The sequence below is a fragment of the Rana temporaria genome, chromosome 11 (assembly GCF_905171775.1).
Source record: "Rana temporaria chromosome 11, aRanTem1.1, whole genome shotgun sequence".
NCBI classification, from domain to species: domain Eukaryota; kingdom Metazoa; phylum Chordata; class Amphibia; order Anura; family Ranidae; genus Rana; species Rana temporaria.
In genome coordinates, this window is record NC_053499.1 from 11,674,531 (window position 1) to 11,690,930 (window position 16,400).

At 47.1% G+C, this 16,400-nt stretch overlaps 1 protein-coding gene across 2 annotated transcripts in view; it reads right to left on the reverse strand.

The window, feature by feature from the left end:
• LOC120917044 (tumor necrosis factor receptor superfamily member 5-like) overlaps positions 1-16,400 on the reverse strand; it is a 49,043-nt gene that overhangs the window by 11,900 nt on the left and 20,743 nt on the right. Inside the window, exons 2-8 of one of the 2 annotated variants that reach the window (XM_040328041.1) lie at positions 13,432-13,573; positions 9,921-10,052; positions 9,719-9,830; positions 7,990-8,108; positions 3,915-3,956; positions 3,772-3,807; positions 1,477-1,512 (exon numbers count right to left, since the gene is read on the reverse strand). In XM_040328041.1, coding sequence (XP_040183975.1) covers positions 1,477-1,512; positions 3,772-3,807; positions 3,915-3,956; positions 7,990-8,108; positions 9,719-9,830; positions 9,921-10,052; positions 13,432-13,573 — 619 coding nt within the window. The remainder of the gene's footprint in view (positions 1-1,476; positions 1,513-3,771; positions 3,808-3,914; positions 3,957-7,989; positions 8,109-9,718; positions 9,831-9,920; positions 10,053-13,431; positions 13,574-16,400) is intronic. The other variant, XM_040328042.1, reaches the window with a different exon arrangement.

Sequence of the window (16,400 nt, forward strand, 5' to 3'; positions counted from 1 at the left end):
CACAGAGATACGACGGCGTATCAGGAGATACGCATTCGTATCTCTTTTGTGAATCTGGCCCGGGGTCGGTAAATGTGTCATTTTCCAGCCCCTTCCTTGTCATAATGAATACCGATCACTTACTCTGTTTTTTTATTTTTATTTAGTCATAGCTGAGGTATAGTAATCTGTGTTTACTATGCTTCAGTTTGTGAATAAACGGTAAGCTCTGTGCTGAGCTATGCCTGTCCATTCATTCTGTGCAGCTGAGGCTGCAAAGATGGAGATTGAGGGTTGTGTCCTCATTCCCCTTTCTCTGTCTCAAAGGTGAAACATCAGAGGTCTCATAGGTGTGCGCAGCCTATTGCATTAGGGTGTGCACCCCAAAGCCCAAACACACCCTACCGATCGCTCATGGTGCTCATTCAGAAAGGGAAGGGACCAGTAAATTACATATTTACTGGCCCCTTCCCCACTTCTAAAACATTTCAGCAGCAACAGCCGATAGGAGAGGAGGGAAGCTGGCAGCACTGCGGGGGGAAAGATGGGAGCCAGGGCAGTAGAGGAAATCTGTGCTGCACAGGGTGATTAGGGTGTGCCTGGGCACACCTGGCACACCCTGGCCCAGATTCACAAAGACTTACGACGGCGTATCTCCAGATACGCCGTCGTAAGTCCGAATGGCCGCTGTCGTATCTATGCGCCTGATTCATAGAATCAGTTACGCATAGATTTGGCCAAGATACGAGCGGCGTAAGTCTCCTACGCCGTCGTATCTTGGGGTGTATATTTCCGCTGGCCGCTAGGTGGCGCTTCTGTTGATTTCCGCGTCGAATATGTAAATGAGCAAGATACGCCGATTCACGAACGTACGTACGTACGCCCGCCGCAATTAGTTACGCTGTTTACATAAGACATACGCCGGCGTAAAGATAAAGCTGGTCTCTAGGTGGCACAGCCCATGCAAGGTATGGACGTCGGAACAGGCGTATCTTTTTACGTCATTCAGCGAATAGGGCTGTGCGTAAGCTATTTTCACGTCGTAGGCAGTGTTCGACGTATCTTAGGCATTCTATCCGACGCAAGCGCACTGGGATATGTCCATGGACGGTGCATGCACCGTTCGTTCAAAACGCCAATCACGTCGGGTCACGATTCATTAGCATAAAACACGCCCACCTCTTCACAATTTGAATTACGCGCGCTTACGCCGGCACATTTACGCTACGCCACCGTAACTTAGGACGCAAGTGCTTTGTGAATACAGCACTTGCCTTTCTAAGTTGCGGCGGCGTAGCGTAAATACGATACGCTTCGCCCGCCCACACTTGCGCCGCTCTACGTGAATCTAGGCCCCTGTGCGCAGCACGCCTATGAGAGGTCAATTTAGACCCCTGATATCTCACCAAAGCCCCCCAACCTGGCTTTCTAAAAATAAATAAATAAAGAAAACCAGGGCCATGAAGGTTCTAGTTACACCTCTGGTCTGTGTCTTACCATTTTCGTTTTTGGGGTCGGGATCCTTTGGGACATCTAAAAAGTAATACAGACATGTCAGTATAGTAGAGGACCTCTGGAGTCATTAACCTGCAACACCATATTACATGCCAGTCTACCTGACACAGAAGACGTCCTATTAGACTTATGAGCCAATCAGCACTCTTCATAGCAAGCTGACACTCCTACTTTGGTTGCTTGCTTGTTATAAGGGAGCGGTTGATATGCAGGACCAGCACCCGACACCCTCACATACTGGGCCGGATTCAGGTAGCCCTGCGTAATCTTGTGCGGGCGTAACGTATCTCCGATACGTCATGCCGCCGTAAATTAGGGCGCAAGTTCCGTATTCAGAAAGAACTTGCGCCCTAAGTTACGACGGCGTAACGTATGTGCTCCGGCGTAAGCCCGCCTAATTCAAATTTGGATGATGTGGGCGTGTTTTATTAAAATTTAGTGTGACCCCACGTATTTGACGTTTTTTTACGAACGACGCATGCGCCGTTCGTAAAAGAATCCCAGTGCGCATTCACGAAATTCCGCTGCAAATCGTCAATGCTTTAGACGTGAACGTAACTTACGTACAGCCCTATTCGCGAACGACTTACGCAAACGACGTAAAAATTTCAAAATTCGACGCGGGAACGACATCCATACTTAACATTGCGTACGCCTCATCATAGCAGGAGCAACCTTACGCCGAAAAAGCTTAACGTAAACGAAGTAAAAAATAGCGCCGGGCGTACGTACGTTTTGAGAATCGGCGTATCTAGCTCATTACCATATTCACGGAAGCGCCACCTAGCGGCCAGCGTAAATATGCAGCATAAGATACGACGGTGTAAGACACTTACGCCAGTCGGATCTTAGGGAAATCTATGCGTAACTGATTCTAACTGACGCCGCAACTCAGAGATACGACGGCGTATCTGGCGATACGCCGTCGTATTTCCTATCTGAATCTGGCCCACTGTTTTTTTGGCAATGCCCTCCAAATAATATGATCCGAATGTAAATCGATTTGTTAAACTCGTAGATGGAATCTTTTCCGTTATTTCAGATTTTTATTTTATCTTCGGATTTCAAATTTTGGGATTTTCGTTCCTTCTGAAAATTTGTTTTCGTATGCATTCATTAGAAATAGTCTATCCAGGGCCGCCATCAGGGGGGTACAGGCAGTACACCTGTAAGGGGCCCGGAGGTCTCCAGGGGCATGGATCGCAACCCCCCCCTTTTTTTTTTTGTAAGGGGCCGGGAGGTCCCCCGGACCCCGGATGTCAACCCCCCCTTTTTTTATATATATATATATATATATATATATATATATATATATATATTTTTATTTATTAAAGGGACCAGAGGTCCCCAGGGCCCCGGATGGCAGCCCTCCTTTTTTTTATACGTTTTTATTATTTTTTTGTTTTTTTTGTAAGGGGCCCAGAGGTCCCCAGGGGAACCCAACCGCTTCTCAATCCCCGCCCCCTGCTTCTCAATAAGCGGCAGAACCCCCCCCATTTCTCAATTTGAGGCAGCAGCACCCCCCCCCCATGCCTGAAGCTGTGTAAGGGGCCCCATAATCCCTGATGGTGGCCCTGAGTCTATCGTTCCTCCAAATAAACGAATATGCCGTATTTCGTCCGAAAACAAATTCGGAACGGAACTAATTGCACACAGGGCAGCCATCAGAAATTTTGGGGCCCCTTACAAAGCTTTAGGTCCTAGTGCGAGCTGAGAACCGGGGGGGGGGGCGGGGTTGGAGTGCTGTCGAATCATCTATCTCACCTCTCCTCTCTCCAGCCGAGCCCACTGAGAACCAGGGGGGTTTGGGGGCAGGAATTATGGAGCCCCTTACACAGCTTCAGGCATGGGCCCCCTGGAGCAGAGAACCGGGGGGTGCTGCTGCCTCAAATTGAGAAGTGGGAGGTTCCGCTGCTAATTGAGAAGCGGGGGGGGCGTGGATGATTGTTGAGAAGCGGGGGGTTGCCCTGGGGAGCTCTGGGCCCCTTACAAAAAAATAATAAAAAATAAAAACGTATAAAAAAAAGGGGGGTAGCCATCTTACCTCTTCTCTCACCAGCCGAGCCCGCTGAGAACCAGGGGGGGGGGGTTTTGCGGAAGAAAGAGTCATCTCTCCTCTCCTCTCTCCAGCCGTGAGCTGGCGACTGGGCCCCTGGGGACATTCGGGCCCCTTACAGGTGTAATGTCTGTACCCCCCTGATGGCGGCCCTGATTGCGCATGTCTATTATATTGTTACTTTTTTCTGTGGTCTTAATCCTCTGTGAAATTATCCGTACCTTTTTCAGGTGTTGAGTTGAGGGGTTTTATGGCATCTAAAAAAAAAAAAGTAATATGGAGATTAAAAGGAGAGATATAAACATAAATAGAGGACCAATGGTATGCCACAGCTGCCGATGGCATTACCAACCAATCATCTTACCTGTTTCAGGGGTTGAACTGACAATCTTAGACAAAGTTAGATCTAAAAAAAAAAAAAACATCAAAGTTAAAATATATTAGTGAGATCTTTGTAGCAACAGTCACAGTTTTAATCCTCATAAACACAATGGGGCAGACCCACAAAGAAATTACGCCGGCGTATCTATTGATACGCCGCGTAATTTCTAAGTTCCCCCGTCGTATCTTTGTTTTGTATCCACAAAACAAGATACGCCTGAAGCTGGGCTCGATCCGACTGGCGTACGTCTCAGTACGCCGTCGGATCTTAGGTGCATATTTACACTGGCCGCTAGGTGGCGCTTCCGTCGATTTCCCACGTAGAGTATGCAAATTAACTAGATACGCCAATCCACAAACGTACGTCCGCCCGGCGCTTTTTTTTTACGTCGTTTACGTAAGGCTTTTTTCGGCGTAACGTTACCCCTGCTCTATGAGGCGCACGCAATGTTAAGTATGGACGTCGGGCCAGCATAAAATTTTCTGTTGCGTACGTCGTTTGCGTAAAACGTTCGCGAATAGGGCTTTGCGTAAATTACGTTCACGTCGTCTAGGCATTGAGCGGGCGTAATTTAATTTGAAATTCCGACGTGATACCGTGCATGCGCCGTACGAAAAAAGCGTCATTTACGTGGGGTCAAGCTTGTTTTACATAAAAAATGCCCCCCTTGTTCATCATTTGAATTCCGCGCCTTTACGCCAGGAGATTTACGCTACGCCGCCGTAAATTTAGAGGCAAGTGCTTTGTGAATACAGCACTTGCCTCTCAAAGTAGCGGCGGCGTAGCGTAACTACAATACGCTACGCCTGCCTAAAAAAGCGCCGCCCTACGTGGATCTGGCCCAATACATTTCTCCAGATTTTTCAGCAAATAAATGTCAAGGATAATTGACTGGGACAAATAAAATAAATACACTTTTTACCCAAAGTTCTTTTAAATTGGGTAATCTGTAAGATATATGAATAAAAATATATGCCCAGATCCTCGTATCTGGGCGTAAAACTGTGCGGGCGTAACGTATCTGGTTTACGTTACGCCGCCGCAAGTTTTACAGGCAAGTACTTTGTTCACAAAGAACTTGCCTGTAAAGTTGCGGCGGCGTAGCGTAAATCTCCCGGCGCAAGCCCGCCTAATTCAAATGAGCCGGGTAGGGGGCGTGGAGCTTTTAAATCAGGCGCGTTCCCGCGCCGAACGTACTGCGCATGCGCCGTCCTGAAAATATCCCAGGGTGCATTGCTCCAAATGACGTCGCAAGGACGTCATTGGTTTCGACGTGAACGTAAATGGCGTCCAGCCCCATTCACGGACGACTTACGCAAACAACGTACATTTTTAAATTTCGACGCGGGAACGACGGCCATACTTAACATTGGTTGCCCCTCATATAGCAGGGGCAACTTTACGCGTCACAAACCTAATGTAAACGTCGTAACTTCACTGCGTCGACTGCGCGTACGTTTCGGGAATTCGCGTATTTTGCTAATTTGCATACTCGATCGGGAAAACGACCGAGGCGACACCTAGCGGCGAAAAAAAAAAATGCATTTAAGATCCGACAGCGTAAGAGCCTCGGATCTAATGGTTATCTATGCGTAACTGATTCTAAGAATCATTCGCATAGATACGACAGCCCAGATTAGGACTTACGACGGCGTACATGGCTTTGCGCCGTCGTAAGCCCTTTGAGAATCTGGGCCATAGAAGACAAACCAAAATGATTGGTAAGAAACCTTTTGACCTAACAAAGTAAAATTATAAATCAATATCTATTTTTTCATTGAAAACATACATCGATATAAGAGAGAATCACAACATTCTTGCCTTAAAGCGGTATTAAACCCCAAAAACAAACATTCATTATATTGCAGCTTTCCAATTCTTAGATGTGATGGCTGCATTTGTTTTCTTTTTTAGGCTTTCTTTCTTCTATTTTCATCTGGTGATCCAGCCAGCAAGTCTGTTGTGTTTTTTTTTTAAAAAAAAGAACAAGCTCTCTTCCAGAGGTAGTATATTACAGGGATGAGGCAAACCAATTACCACTGACAGGGGTGCTTACAAGGATCTGTTTTTATTTATTTATATAAAATCTCAAAGGGAACACAACTGTTTGCTGTTAGTGATTGCCGTAGGAAATATTTGAAGTTTTGATTTGAATAATAAAAGATATTTTAACTAACAAATTACGATAACGTATGTATTATGTTCCTTGTTGGAAGGCTCTGATATTCATTAAACAGCATCCCCTGAGGAAGCCCCATTATAAGACGAAACATGTTGGGAACCACACCATTGTGTTGTACCTTAAAGGACTCTATGTATAAGTCGTCTTTACTGCAATTGCATTGGTTTTTATGTATTAATAAAATAATTGCATTGTTTTTATGTATTAATAAAATAATTGCATTGTTTTTATGTATTAATAAAATAAATAATAAAATAATAATTTTAAATATTTATTTTAGTTGATTCAACCACTTAAGACCCGGACCAAAATGCAGCTAAAGCACCCGGCCCCTTTTTGCGATTCGGCACTGCGTCGCTTTAACAGACAATTGCGCGGTGGTGCGACGTGGCTCCCAAACAAAATTGGCGTCCTTTTTTTCCCACAAATAGAGCTTTCTTTTGGTGGTATTTGATCACCTCTGCGGTTTTTATTTTTTGCGTTATAAACAAAAATAGAGCGACAATTTTGAAAAAAATGCAATATTTTTTACTTGTTGCTATAATAAATATCCCCGAAAAATATATAATTTTTTTTTTCCTCAGTTTAGGCCGATACGTATTCTTCTACCTATTTTTGGTAAAAAAAATCGCAATAAGCGTTTATAGATTGGTTTTGAGCAAAATTTATAGCGTTTACAAAATAGGGGATAGTTTTATTGCATTTTTATTAATAATTTTTTTTTTTACTACTAACGGCGGCGATCAGCGATTTTTTTTGTGACAGCGACATAATGGCGGACACTTTGGACAATTTTGACACATTTTTGGGACCATTGTCATTTGTATAGCACAAAATGCATTAAAAATGCATTGATTACTGTGAAAATTAAAATTGCAGTTTGGAAGTTAACCACAAGGGGGCGATGAAGGGGTTATGTATGACCTCACCTGTGTTTCTAACTGTAGGGGGGTGTGGCTGTAGGTGTGACGTCATTGATCGTGTTTCCCTATATCAGGGAACACACGATCGATGACGGCGCCACAGTGAAGAACGGGGAAGGTGTGTTTACACACAGCTCTCCCCGTTCTTCAGCTCCGGGGACCGATCGCGGGACTCCAGCGGGGATCGGGTCCGCGAGTACCGCGGCCGCGGTCACGGAGCTTCGGACCGGGTCGCGCCCGCAACCCACGGCTGGGCATTATACAATCACGTACAGGTACGTGATTGTGCCCAGCCGTGCCATTCTGCCGACGTATATCGGCGCTAGGCGGTCCTTAAGTGGTTAATATGCACCTTAAAAATCCCATAAACCTCCTATCTATCAAATAACTAAGAGATGCAGTGCTATACTGTTGGTATATTGTCCAAAAGCTACGTTTTTTTTTACTGCAGGACTGCTGTTAGAAATCACAGGGCCCCCTTCCCTCAGTCGTAAAGTAATTTATCAGTCTCTTTCTCTGTAACCTCAGCTGCATAAAAGGAATGAATAGGAAGTACTCCAAGCTTTATTGCTCATTCACAAACTGAATCATAGTAAATACAGTTCCTTATGCTTCAGTGATGAATGGACACGGGAGTGATTGGTACCGGTCGCTCACTGTGTTCATTCAGGAATTGAAGGGGTCAGTAAATGAAATATTAACCAGCCCCTTCCCCCTGCTCTGCATCCTGAAACATCCCCCTGCCTCTTTCCCCAGCTGGCAGCGCTGCTGGGGAAAGAGGCACAAACGAAAATAAAGCATTTGTTTATGTCGGATCTTTCGGTTTTAGTTCTCTGCGCTTTCGTTACCGTTTGTTAAAACGATAACGAAAATACCTGAAATTAGGACAAAAACGAATGAACATGTCTTTTATTTATATGAATTGTACATGTATAATTTCCAGGAGACCTACCTTTTGGCAGGAGGTATGAGCTGGTCGTGTTTGAGGTAGGTCGTGTTATCGGAATATCTTCACATACGGTATTCTTTGTGGCGGTGCATTCCTCCTTAACGCGCTTTCCTTTGCCACATCTGAAGAAGATCAGAAACAACTTTCATATTGCAGGACAATCAGCAGGGAGCATGAGGAGCTTTACTCTTTGGAAAACTTTAGGCTTGACTCATCATGTGGGTCTGTTGGACCTCTGCAGAGAGACTACTGCTTTCATCCAGAGGGCAAAGGCCCTTCTCTACAGTATGCTGGCAAGGGGACAGGCTTTTCTATCCATGCTGTGGCTGCTTCCAAAGGGCCCATTCATACCTCTTGCATTGCATTAAGTGGTAAGAGGAAAGAAAGGAGGGGGGGGGGGGGGTAGGAATAAGTAAGAAAGTTAATGGAAGGAAAAGGAAAGGGGAAGAAGAGAGAAAGGGAAGGGGGACTGGGCTTTAAAGAACTGCTTGCTTTTGTCTAGAGGTGAGGAGAGTGGAGATATACTTACCTAATTGACCAATCCTTCAAGCGCAAGACCTGTCCCCACCGCTCCTGACCCCACACGCTAGCGGTCTTGTGAATGGATTGTTCCTGACGTCATCACGCCCATAGACCAGCTCTGGATGTGAGGACGGCAGGAACAGTCCACCGCTGGACTAGGGGGAGAGCTTGTTTCCGGAGGCTCGAAGGATCGGGTAAGTATAGACTTTCCTTGAGCCCCTGGACAAAACAAGCAGTTAACCCGAACATTGCGGGCACAGCCCCGCTGCATGGGAAAATAAAAGTTTTGCCCATCATTTTTCTTTAACAAATATACAGTATATATAATTGTTGGAGATGCAACAAACCTACAGCTTAGCCTATTGGGCTGGATGCAGTTTAGAAAAAGGACACAAGATGTCGCTAATGTTCAGTGATATGCTATGCTATGTATTTTTCTATGGTGTGTTGTATTTCCTATCCACAGTGATCTACTTGTTGGTTTCTTTTTCCTGCCTTGTTGTCTCTGGGCTAGATTCAGGTACATTTTCCGCTTTTTTTACGGAGGCGCAGGGCAACGTTTTTGCCCTGCGCCCCCGCAAATTTTCTGCGCTACCCGCGATTCACGGAGCAGTAGCTCCGTAAATTGCGCGTGCGCTCTTTAAAATTGCCCGGCGTAAGCGCGCGCAATTTAAATGATCCCGTAGGGGGCGGGAATCATTTAAATTAGGCGCGTTCCCGCGCCGAGCGTAGTGCGCATGCTCCGTCGGGAAACTTTCCCGACGTGCATTGCGGCAAATGACGTCGCAAGGACGTCATTTGCTTCAAAGTGAACGTGAATGGCGTCCAGCGCCATTCACGATTCACTTACGCAAAATACGTAAATTTTAAATTTCGCGACGCGGGAACGACGGGTATACGTAACATTGGCTGCCCCTGCTAATAGCAGGGGCAGCCTTACGCGAAAAACCGCCGTACGCAAACGACGTAAACTGCGTACGCAGGGCTCGCGTAACGTTGTGAATCGGCGTTAGTATGCAATTTGCATACTATACGCTGAGCACAACGGGAACGCCACCTAGCGGCCATCGCAAGAATGCAGCCTAAGATATGCGGGCATAAAAGCCTTATGCCACGCATATCTTAGGCTGCAGTCGGCGTAACGAGGTTCCTGAATCAAATTAGACTCTGCTGCACCTATCAATCGTACTTTGCAACAATAATAAATTACCTTGAGCACTTATTGCAGATTTCGCATACGTCTCCAGGGATGCAGTAAGTCCCGGGTTTGCATTGGCAGGCTGTGTCGCTTTTCGGGGTACACGCGGACACCTGGACTTGATCTGCAACACAAAAGGTCAATCAGTAGGTTGTCCTTCTGGTGGGAATGACCCCCCGTGCTCCGCACAGATAACCCCGGCTGCTGCACTTACCTAGTCTACACATCAAGCAGGTCAAGCATGCTTCGAATCCACTGGGGCTTGCCAAATAATCCTGTCCGGCAGAACAAGGCCGGCATGATCCGCGTCGGTGGTTCTCGGTGCAATGATCAGCGACGTGTGTACCTAGTATAGGAGCGATACATCACATTACACATTCCATAACATGACATGTAAATAGATTAATTTCAGGATTTAAATAAGTAGGCCCGGATTCACAAAGCACTTACGCCGATGTATCTCGAGATACGCCGCGTAAGTGTAACTATGCGCCGTCGTATCTGTACGCCGTGCCCACAAAACTAGATACGCCTGAAAATAGGCTTCATCCGACCGACCTAACTTGCCTACGCCGGCGTATCGTGGGCGCATATTTACGCCGGGCGCATTTGCCGCTCCCATAGATTTTCTATGCACATATGCAAATGAGGGAGATACGCCGATTCACAAACGTAGTTGCGCCCGGCGCATAATATACGCGGTTTGCGTAAGTCGTACGTCCGGCGTAAAGTTATTCTCCATATAGGAGGCGCAACTCATGCAAAGGTATGGACCAGGGAACACAAGCCGTCGTATTTTACGTCGTTTACGTAGTACGTGAATAGGGCTGGGCGTAGGTTACGTTCACGTCGTAGGTAGTGAGTCGACGTATCTTAGGGAGTAGTTCCGACGTGATTCTGAGGCCCCATACACACGAGAGGATTTATCCGCGGATACGGTCCACCGGACCGTTTCCGCGGATAAATCCTCTCGAGGATTTTGATCCGATGGAGTGTACTCACCATCGGATCAAAATCCGCGCCGAAATCCCATCGCGATGACGTGTCGCGCCGTCGCCGCGATGATGACGCGGCGACGTGCGCGACGTTGTCATATAAGGAATTCCACGCATGCGTCGAACCCCCCTTTTTTTTATAATTTTTTTTTTGTTATATTATTTTCTTTCTTTTTTTTATATATATAAAGGGCTCAGAGGTCCCCAGGGCCCCATGTGGCAAACCCCCTTTTTTTTTATTTTTTATAAATTTTTATTTTTGTTTATATATATATATATATATATATATATATTTAATTAAAGGACCCAGAGGTCCCCAGAGCTCTGGGATGCGTCCACGGGACGACGCATGCGCCGTTCGTTTTAAGTACTTCTATGGCGCTTGGCCCATCATTTGCATGGGGTCACGCCTCATTAGCATGGCTCACGCCCACTTCCACCTACCCTGGCTTACGCCGAGGAAACCCAGCGTATCTTTAACAGCGAGTGGGAGCGAGTGCTTTGTGAATCCAGTGCTTGCCTCTCTGCGCTGCACCGGCGTAGCGTGAAAGAGATACGCTACGGCGGCATAAATATGCGCCGATGTCTGTGAATCCGGGCCGTAATATTTTTAGCTTTGCTACAGGGAATTATCTGACAGCTCATATTGTGAATCATTGTTGCTGTGTATGTGGTGTGGCGTTGCCCCGGCGATCAGGGATTTAAAATGGTCGTTCTTTAGGTGGGCAGTTGGGGGGCATACATGCCTGCCCACAAAGACAACTGTCACTGGAACACTGGAAAATTATCTCTTTGTTCCTATTCCAGGAATAACTGTTACATTTTTTATTTCCCATCATGCTGCACTCAGGGCCGGTGCTACCACTAGGCAAACTAGGCAGCCGCCCAGGGCACTTCTTCTGCCTGGGGGCGCCCGGCCACTGGGGTTCCTACTCTCTTTTCTCTCTAACAAGCAACTAAGTCTCAGCATCAGCAGGCAGCAGCCAATCCATTCGCACATCGTGTCAGAGGCGCAGAGGAGGACTGTGTCCCAACTCCCGAATGATTGGAAGCAAGCAAACATTCATTGATGGGCACTGGTGAGGCTGCATTGATGGGCGCTGGGGAGGCTGCATTGATGGACGCTGGGGAGGCTGCATTGATGGACGCTGGTGAGGTTGCATTGATGAGCGGTTGAGGCTGCATTGATGGGTGCTGTTGAGGCTGCACTGATGGGCGCTGGTGAGGCTGCATTGATGGGTGCTGTTGAGGCTGCATTGATGGGCGCTGGTGAGGCTGCATTCATGGGCGCTGGTGAGGCTGCATTCATGGGCGCTGGTGAGGCTGCATTCATGGGCGCTGGTGAGGCTGCATTTGGGCACTTCATTAAAAAGGTGGGGTATACATGGGCAGGGGAAAGGGGGTGGGGTCAGGGGTGGAGCCAGGGGGTGTGGAAAAATTAGGTTTCGCCTAGGGCAGTGGTCTCCAAACTGCGGCCCGGGGGCCAGATGCGTCCCTTTGCTTGCATTTATCTGGCCCTTGGGGCACCATTTCATCCACTGATACTAACTGTGGGGCATAATCCCTCCCAATGACACCAATGATGGGACCCGATTTCTACCATTGGCACCAATAATAGGGCCCGATGACACCAATGATGGAGCCCAATTCTTTCCTATGACGCCAATGATGGGGCTCTATTCCTCCCAATGACATCAACAAAGGGGCACAATTTCTTCCACTGACACCAAAGAAAGGGCATTGGGCTGGATTCAGGTAGGAATTGCGCCCTCTTACGGAGGCGCAGCGTACCGTTTTAACGCTGCGCCTCCGTAAATTACCTGCGCTACGCTTCATTCACGAAGCAGTAGCTACGTAATTTGCGCGGGCGCTCCTTAAAACTGCCCAGCGTAAGGGCGTGTAATTTAAATGATCCCGTAGGGGGCGTGGATCATTTAAATTAGGCGTGTTCCCGCGCCGAACGTAGTGCGCATGCTCCATCGGGAAACTTTCCCGACGTGCATTGCGGCAAATGACGTCGCAAGGACGTCATTTGCTTCAAGGTGAACGTAAATGGCGTCCAGCGCCATTCACGATTCACTTATGCAAATGACGTAATTTTCAAACATCGCGACGCGGGAACGACGGGTATACTTAGCATTGGCTGCCCCTGCTAATAGCATGTGCAGCCTTACACGGAACCCGACGAACGTAGACGACGTAAACTGCGTACGTAAGGCGCGCGTACGGTTGTGAATCGGCGTTAGTATGCAATTTGCATACTCTACGCTGACCACTACGGGAACGCCACCTAGCGGCCATCGTAAGAATGCAGCCTACGATACGACGGCATAAGAGCCTTATGCCAGTCATATCTTAGGCTGCAGTCGGCGTAACGAGCTTTCTGAATACAGAAAAGTCGTTACGCCGGCGCAACTAAGCAATTGCTCTGCGTAACTATGGTTACGCAGACGCAATTGCTTATTGAATCCAGCCCACTGTTTTTTCCCACTGACATCAGGACCTGTTCTACCCCCAGTGATCACAGTCCGGCCCCCCTAATGTCTGAAGGACCGTAAACTGGCCCTTTGTTTCAAAAGTTTGGAGACCCCTGTCCTAGGGTGTCAATAAACCCCTTGCACCAGCCCTGGCTGCACTGTAAAGTCCAAAGAATATCAAAAATTCTGCAACGCAAATATGGACATTTGATGACAAAAGGTAAAAAAATAAAATCTTAGATAAACTTCTCACCTGCTGGGCATTTGTGACAACACATTTCTTGGAATGAATACTCGTCGTCCTCGTGGCACTGCGTTTCCCGGAGTGTCCGGTTATGGGATGGCAGATTCTCCAGGACTTTCGGCTGTACAGGAAAACACAGCGTCCCACTAACCTGTGAGAGGAAATACAGGAAATAATGTTAAATGTTTGTAAGTAAAAACACCTTCATCAAAGCGCAGGAATCCACCGCTCAGGATGGACTTGGAAAATGCGTTACGGCTTTTCCCGGGAAGAATTTTAGGAGAGCCACTGAATTTATTTTCATGCAGAGAATCTACAGAGCGGCCATGCCAGATGTTCCTTGAGTTGTGTGTGATTGACCTTCCATCATCCGACCTTGGGCAGCGGTCAGTGATAGTCCGCCCCTGGGTGGGGCCCCGGACACAAGACAGAGGGCCATATTCTTGTACATATCCGGCGGCGTAACGTATGTCCTTTACGTTACTCCGCCGCAAGTTTAACGGGCAAGTGCCTGATTCCCAAACCACTTACCTGTAAACTTGCGGCGGCGTCGCGTAAAGTCCACCCGCGCAAGCATTCCTAATTCAAATGATCCTGGTAGGGGGCGTGGATCATTTAAATTAGGCGCGCTCCTGCGCTGATCGTAATGCGCATGCTCCATTGGGTAAATTACCCGCCAGGCATTGCGCTAAATGACGTCTCATTTGTTTTGACGGTAACGTAAATGGCGTCCAGCGCCGTTCACGGACGACTTACGCAAACGACGTTAAATTTTCAAATTTCGACGCGGGAACGACGGCCATACTTAACATTGAGTACGCCACCTAGGGGGCATGTTTATCTTTACGCCGCGTATTGCTTACGGAAACAACGTAAAATCACTACGACGGGCAAGCGTACGTTCGAGAATCGGCGTGACTAGTCATTTGCATATTCTACGCTGACCGCAAAGGAAACGCCACCTAGCGGTCAGCGTAGATATTGCAGCCTAAGATACAACGGCGCTGACCGTCGTATCTTAGGCATGTTTAAGTGTATCTCAGTTTGAGAATACACTTAAACATAGGGCGGCCTTAGATTCGGACTTACGTCGGCGTATCTGCTGATACGCCGGCGTAATTCTACGATAATATGGCCCAGAGACACCAAACGGAGATATTGACAGAAACACTTGTCCATGGGAGGACGTCATATGACGTCCTCGGCTTTGTGCAGGGATATCTGAATGATGGGTGCAACTACAGGCATCATTCAGATATCACCGTCTTCAGCCGGCGATTCTCTGCACGATAAGAACGATCAAAGCGACAGTTCCACCACTTGATCGTTCTTATAGGCAGCGGGAGGGGACGTCCCCCCCTCCCGCCGCCATCCGGTGCTTCTCCGCGCTCTCCCGTGCCATCGGGGGCCCGGAGAGCGAATCGGTCGGCGCTACCTGGAAATAATAGAGATGACTAGTGACCAGATGGTCACCAGTCATCTCTACGACCGTCGGAGGCCCGGGCGCGACGCTATGACGTCACGCCCGGTACCCGGAAGTAAACAAAGCCGCAATCGCGGCTGTCGGCATGTGATCGGTGATATTTTTTTTTTGTTCACCGATTTCATGCTTGTAAGCCTGGAGGAGAGATGTGAGGTCTTATTGACCCCACATCTCTCCATAAAGAGGACCTGTCACACTGATTCCTATTACAAGGGATGTTTACATTCCTTGTAATAGGAATAAAAGCGATCAAAGAAAAAAAATGTAAAAAAAAGTGTAAAAATAAAAAAAATTAAGTAAAATAAAAATAAAAATATTTTTTTTTTCAAAACGCCCCTGTCCCCTTTATCTCGGGCACAGAAGCGAACACGCACGCAAGTCCCGCCCACATATGTAAACACCGTTCAAACCCGCATGTGAGGTATCGTTGCGTGCGTTAGAGCGTGTGCAACAATTCTAGCACTAGATCTCCTCTGTAACTCGAAAATTGTAACCTGTAAAAAATGTTAAAGCGTCACCTATGGAGATTTTTAAGTACCGAAGTTTGGCGCCATTCCATGAGTGTACGCAATTTTAAAGCGTGACATGTTAGGTATCTATTTACTCGGCGTAACATCATCTTTCACATTATACGAAAAAATTGGGCTAACTTTACTACTTTGTTATTTTTTAATTCATGAAACTGTTTCCCCCCCCCCCCCAAAAAAAGGCGCTTGAAAAATTATTGCGCAAATACCGTGCGAGAAAAAAAGTTGCAATGACCGCCATTTTATTCCCTAGGGTGTCTGCTAAAAATATATATATATATAATGTTTGGGGGGTTCTGATTAATTTTCTAGCAAAAAATTTTTGATTTTTAAATGAAGGAGAGAAGTGCCAGAATAAGCACCGAAGGACAAGTGGTTAATTCAGAAGTATCAATGGTTACATTGTATCATTACATAATCCATGTGTACATTTCCGTGTTCTCAGTTTAATATCTAAGTAGATAAGCAGGATCCAGATTATGACATCACCAAACGAGTGTCTCCACATTTCTGGAATGCGGTCTGCCTGTCACCAGTCAAGCGCCCTGTACACACGATCAGTCCATCGGATAACCGATGAAGCTGACTGATGGTCTGATGTGCCTACACACCATCAGTTAAAAAAACGATCGAGTCCAACGCGCTGACGAAAAACACAACGGCGTGCAGATAAAAATGAAGTTCAATGCTTCTAAGCATGCGTCGACTTGATTCTGAGCATGCGCAGGCTTTTAACTGATGCTTTTGCGTACTAACCATCGGTTTTGACCTATCGGTTAGGCGTCCATCGGTTGACTTTTAAAGCAAGTTCTAAATTTTTGGACCGAAGGATAACGGACCGATGGGGCCCACACACGGTCGGTTTGGACCGATGAAACGGACCTTCAGTCTGTTTCCATCGGTTTTGACCGACCGCGTGTACGCGGCCTCAGGGGCGAGCAACTCTGTGGCCATGAAGTGGTTATTGT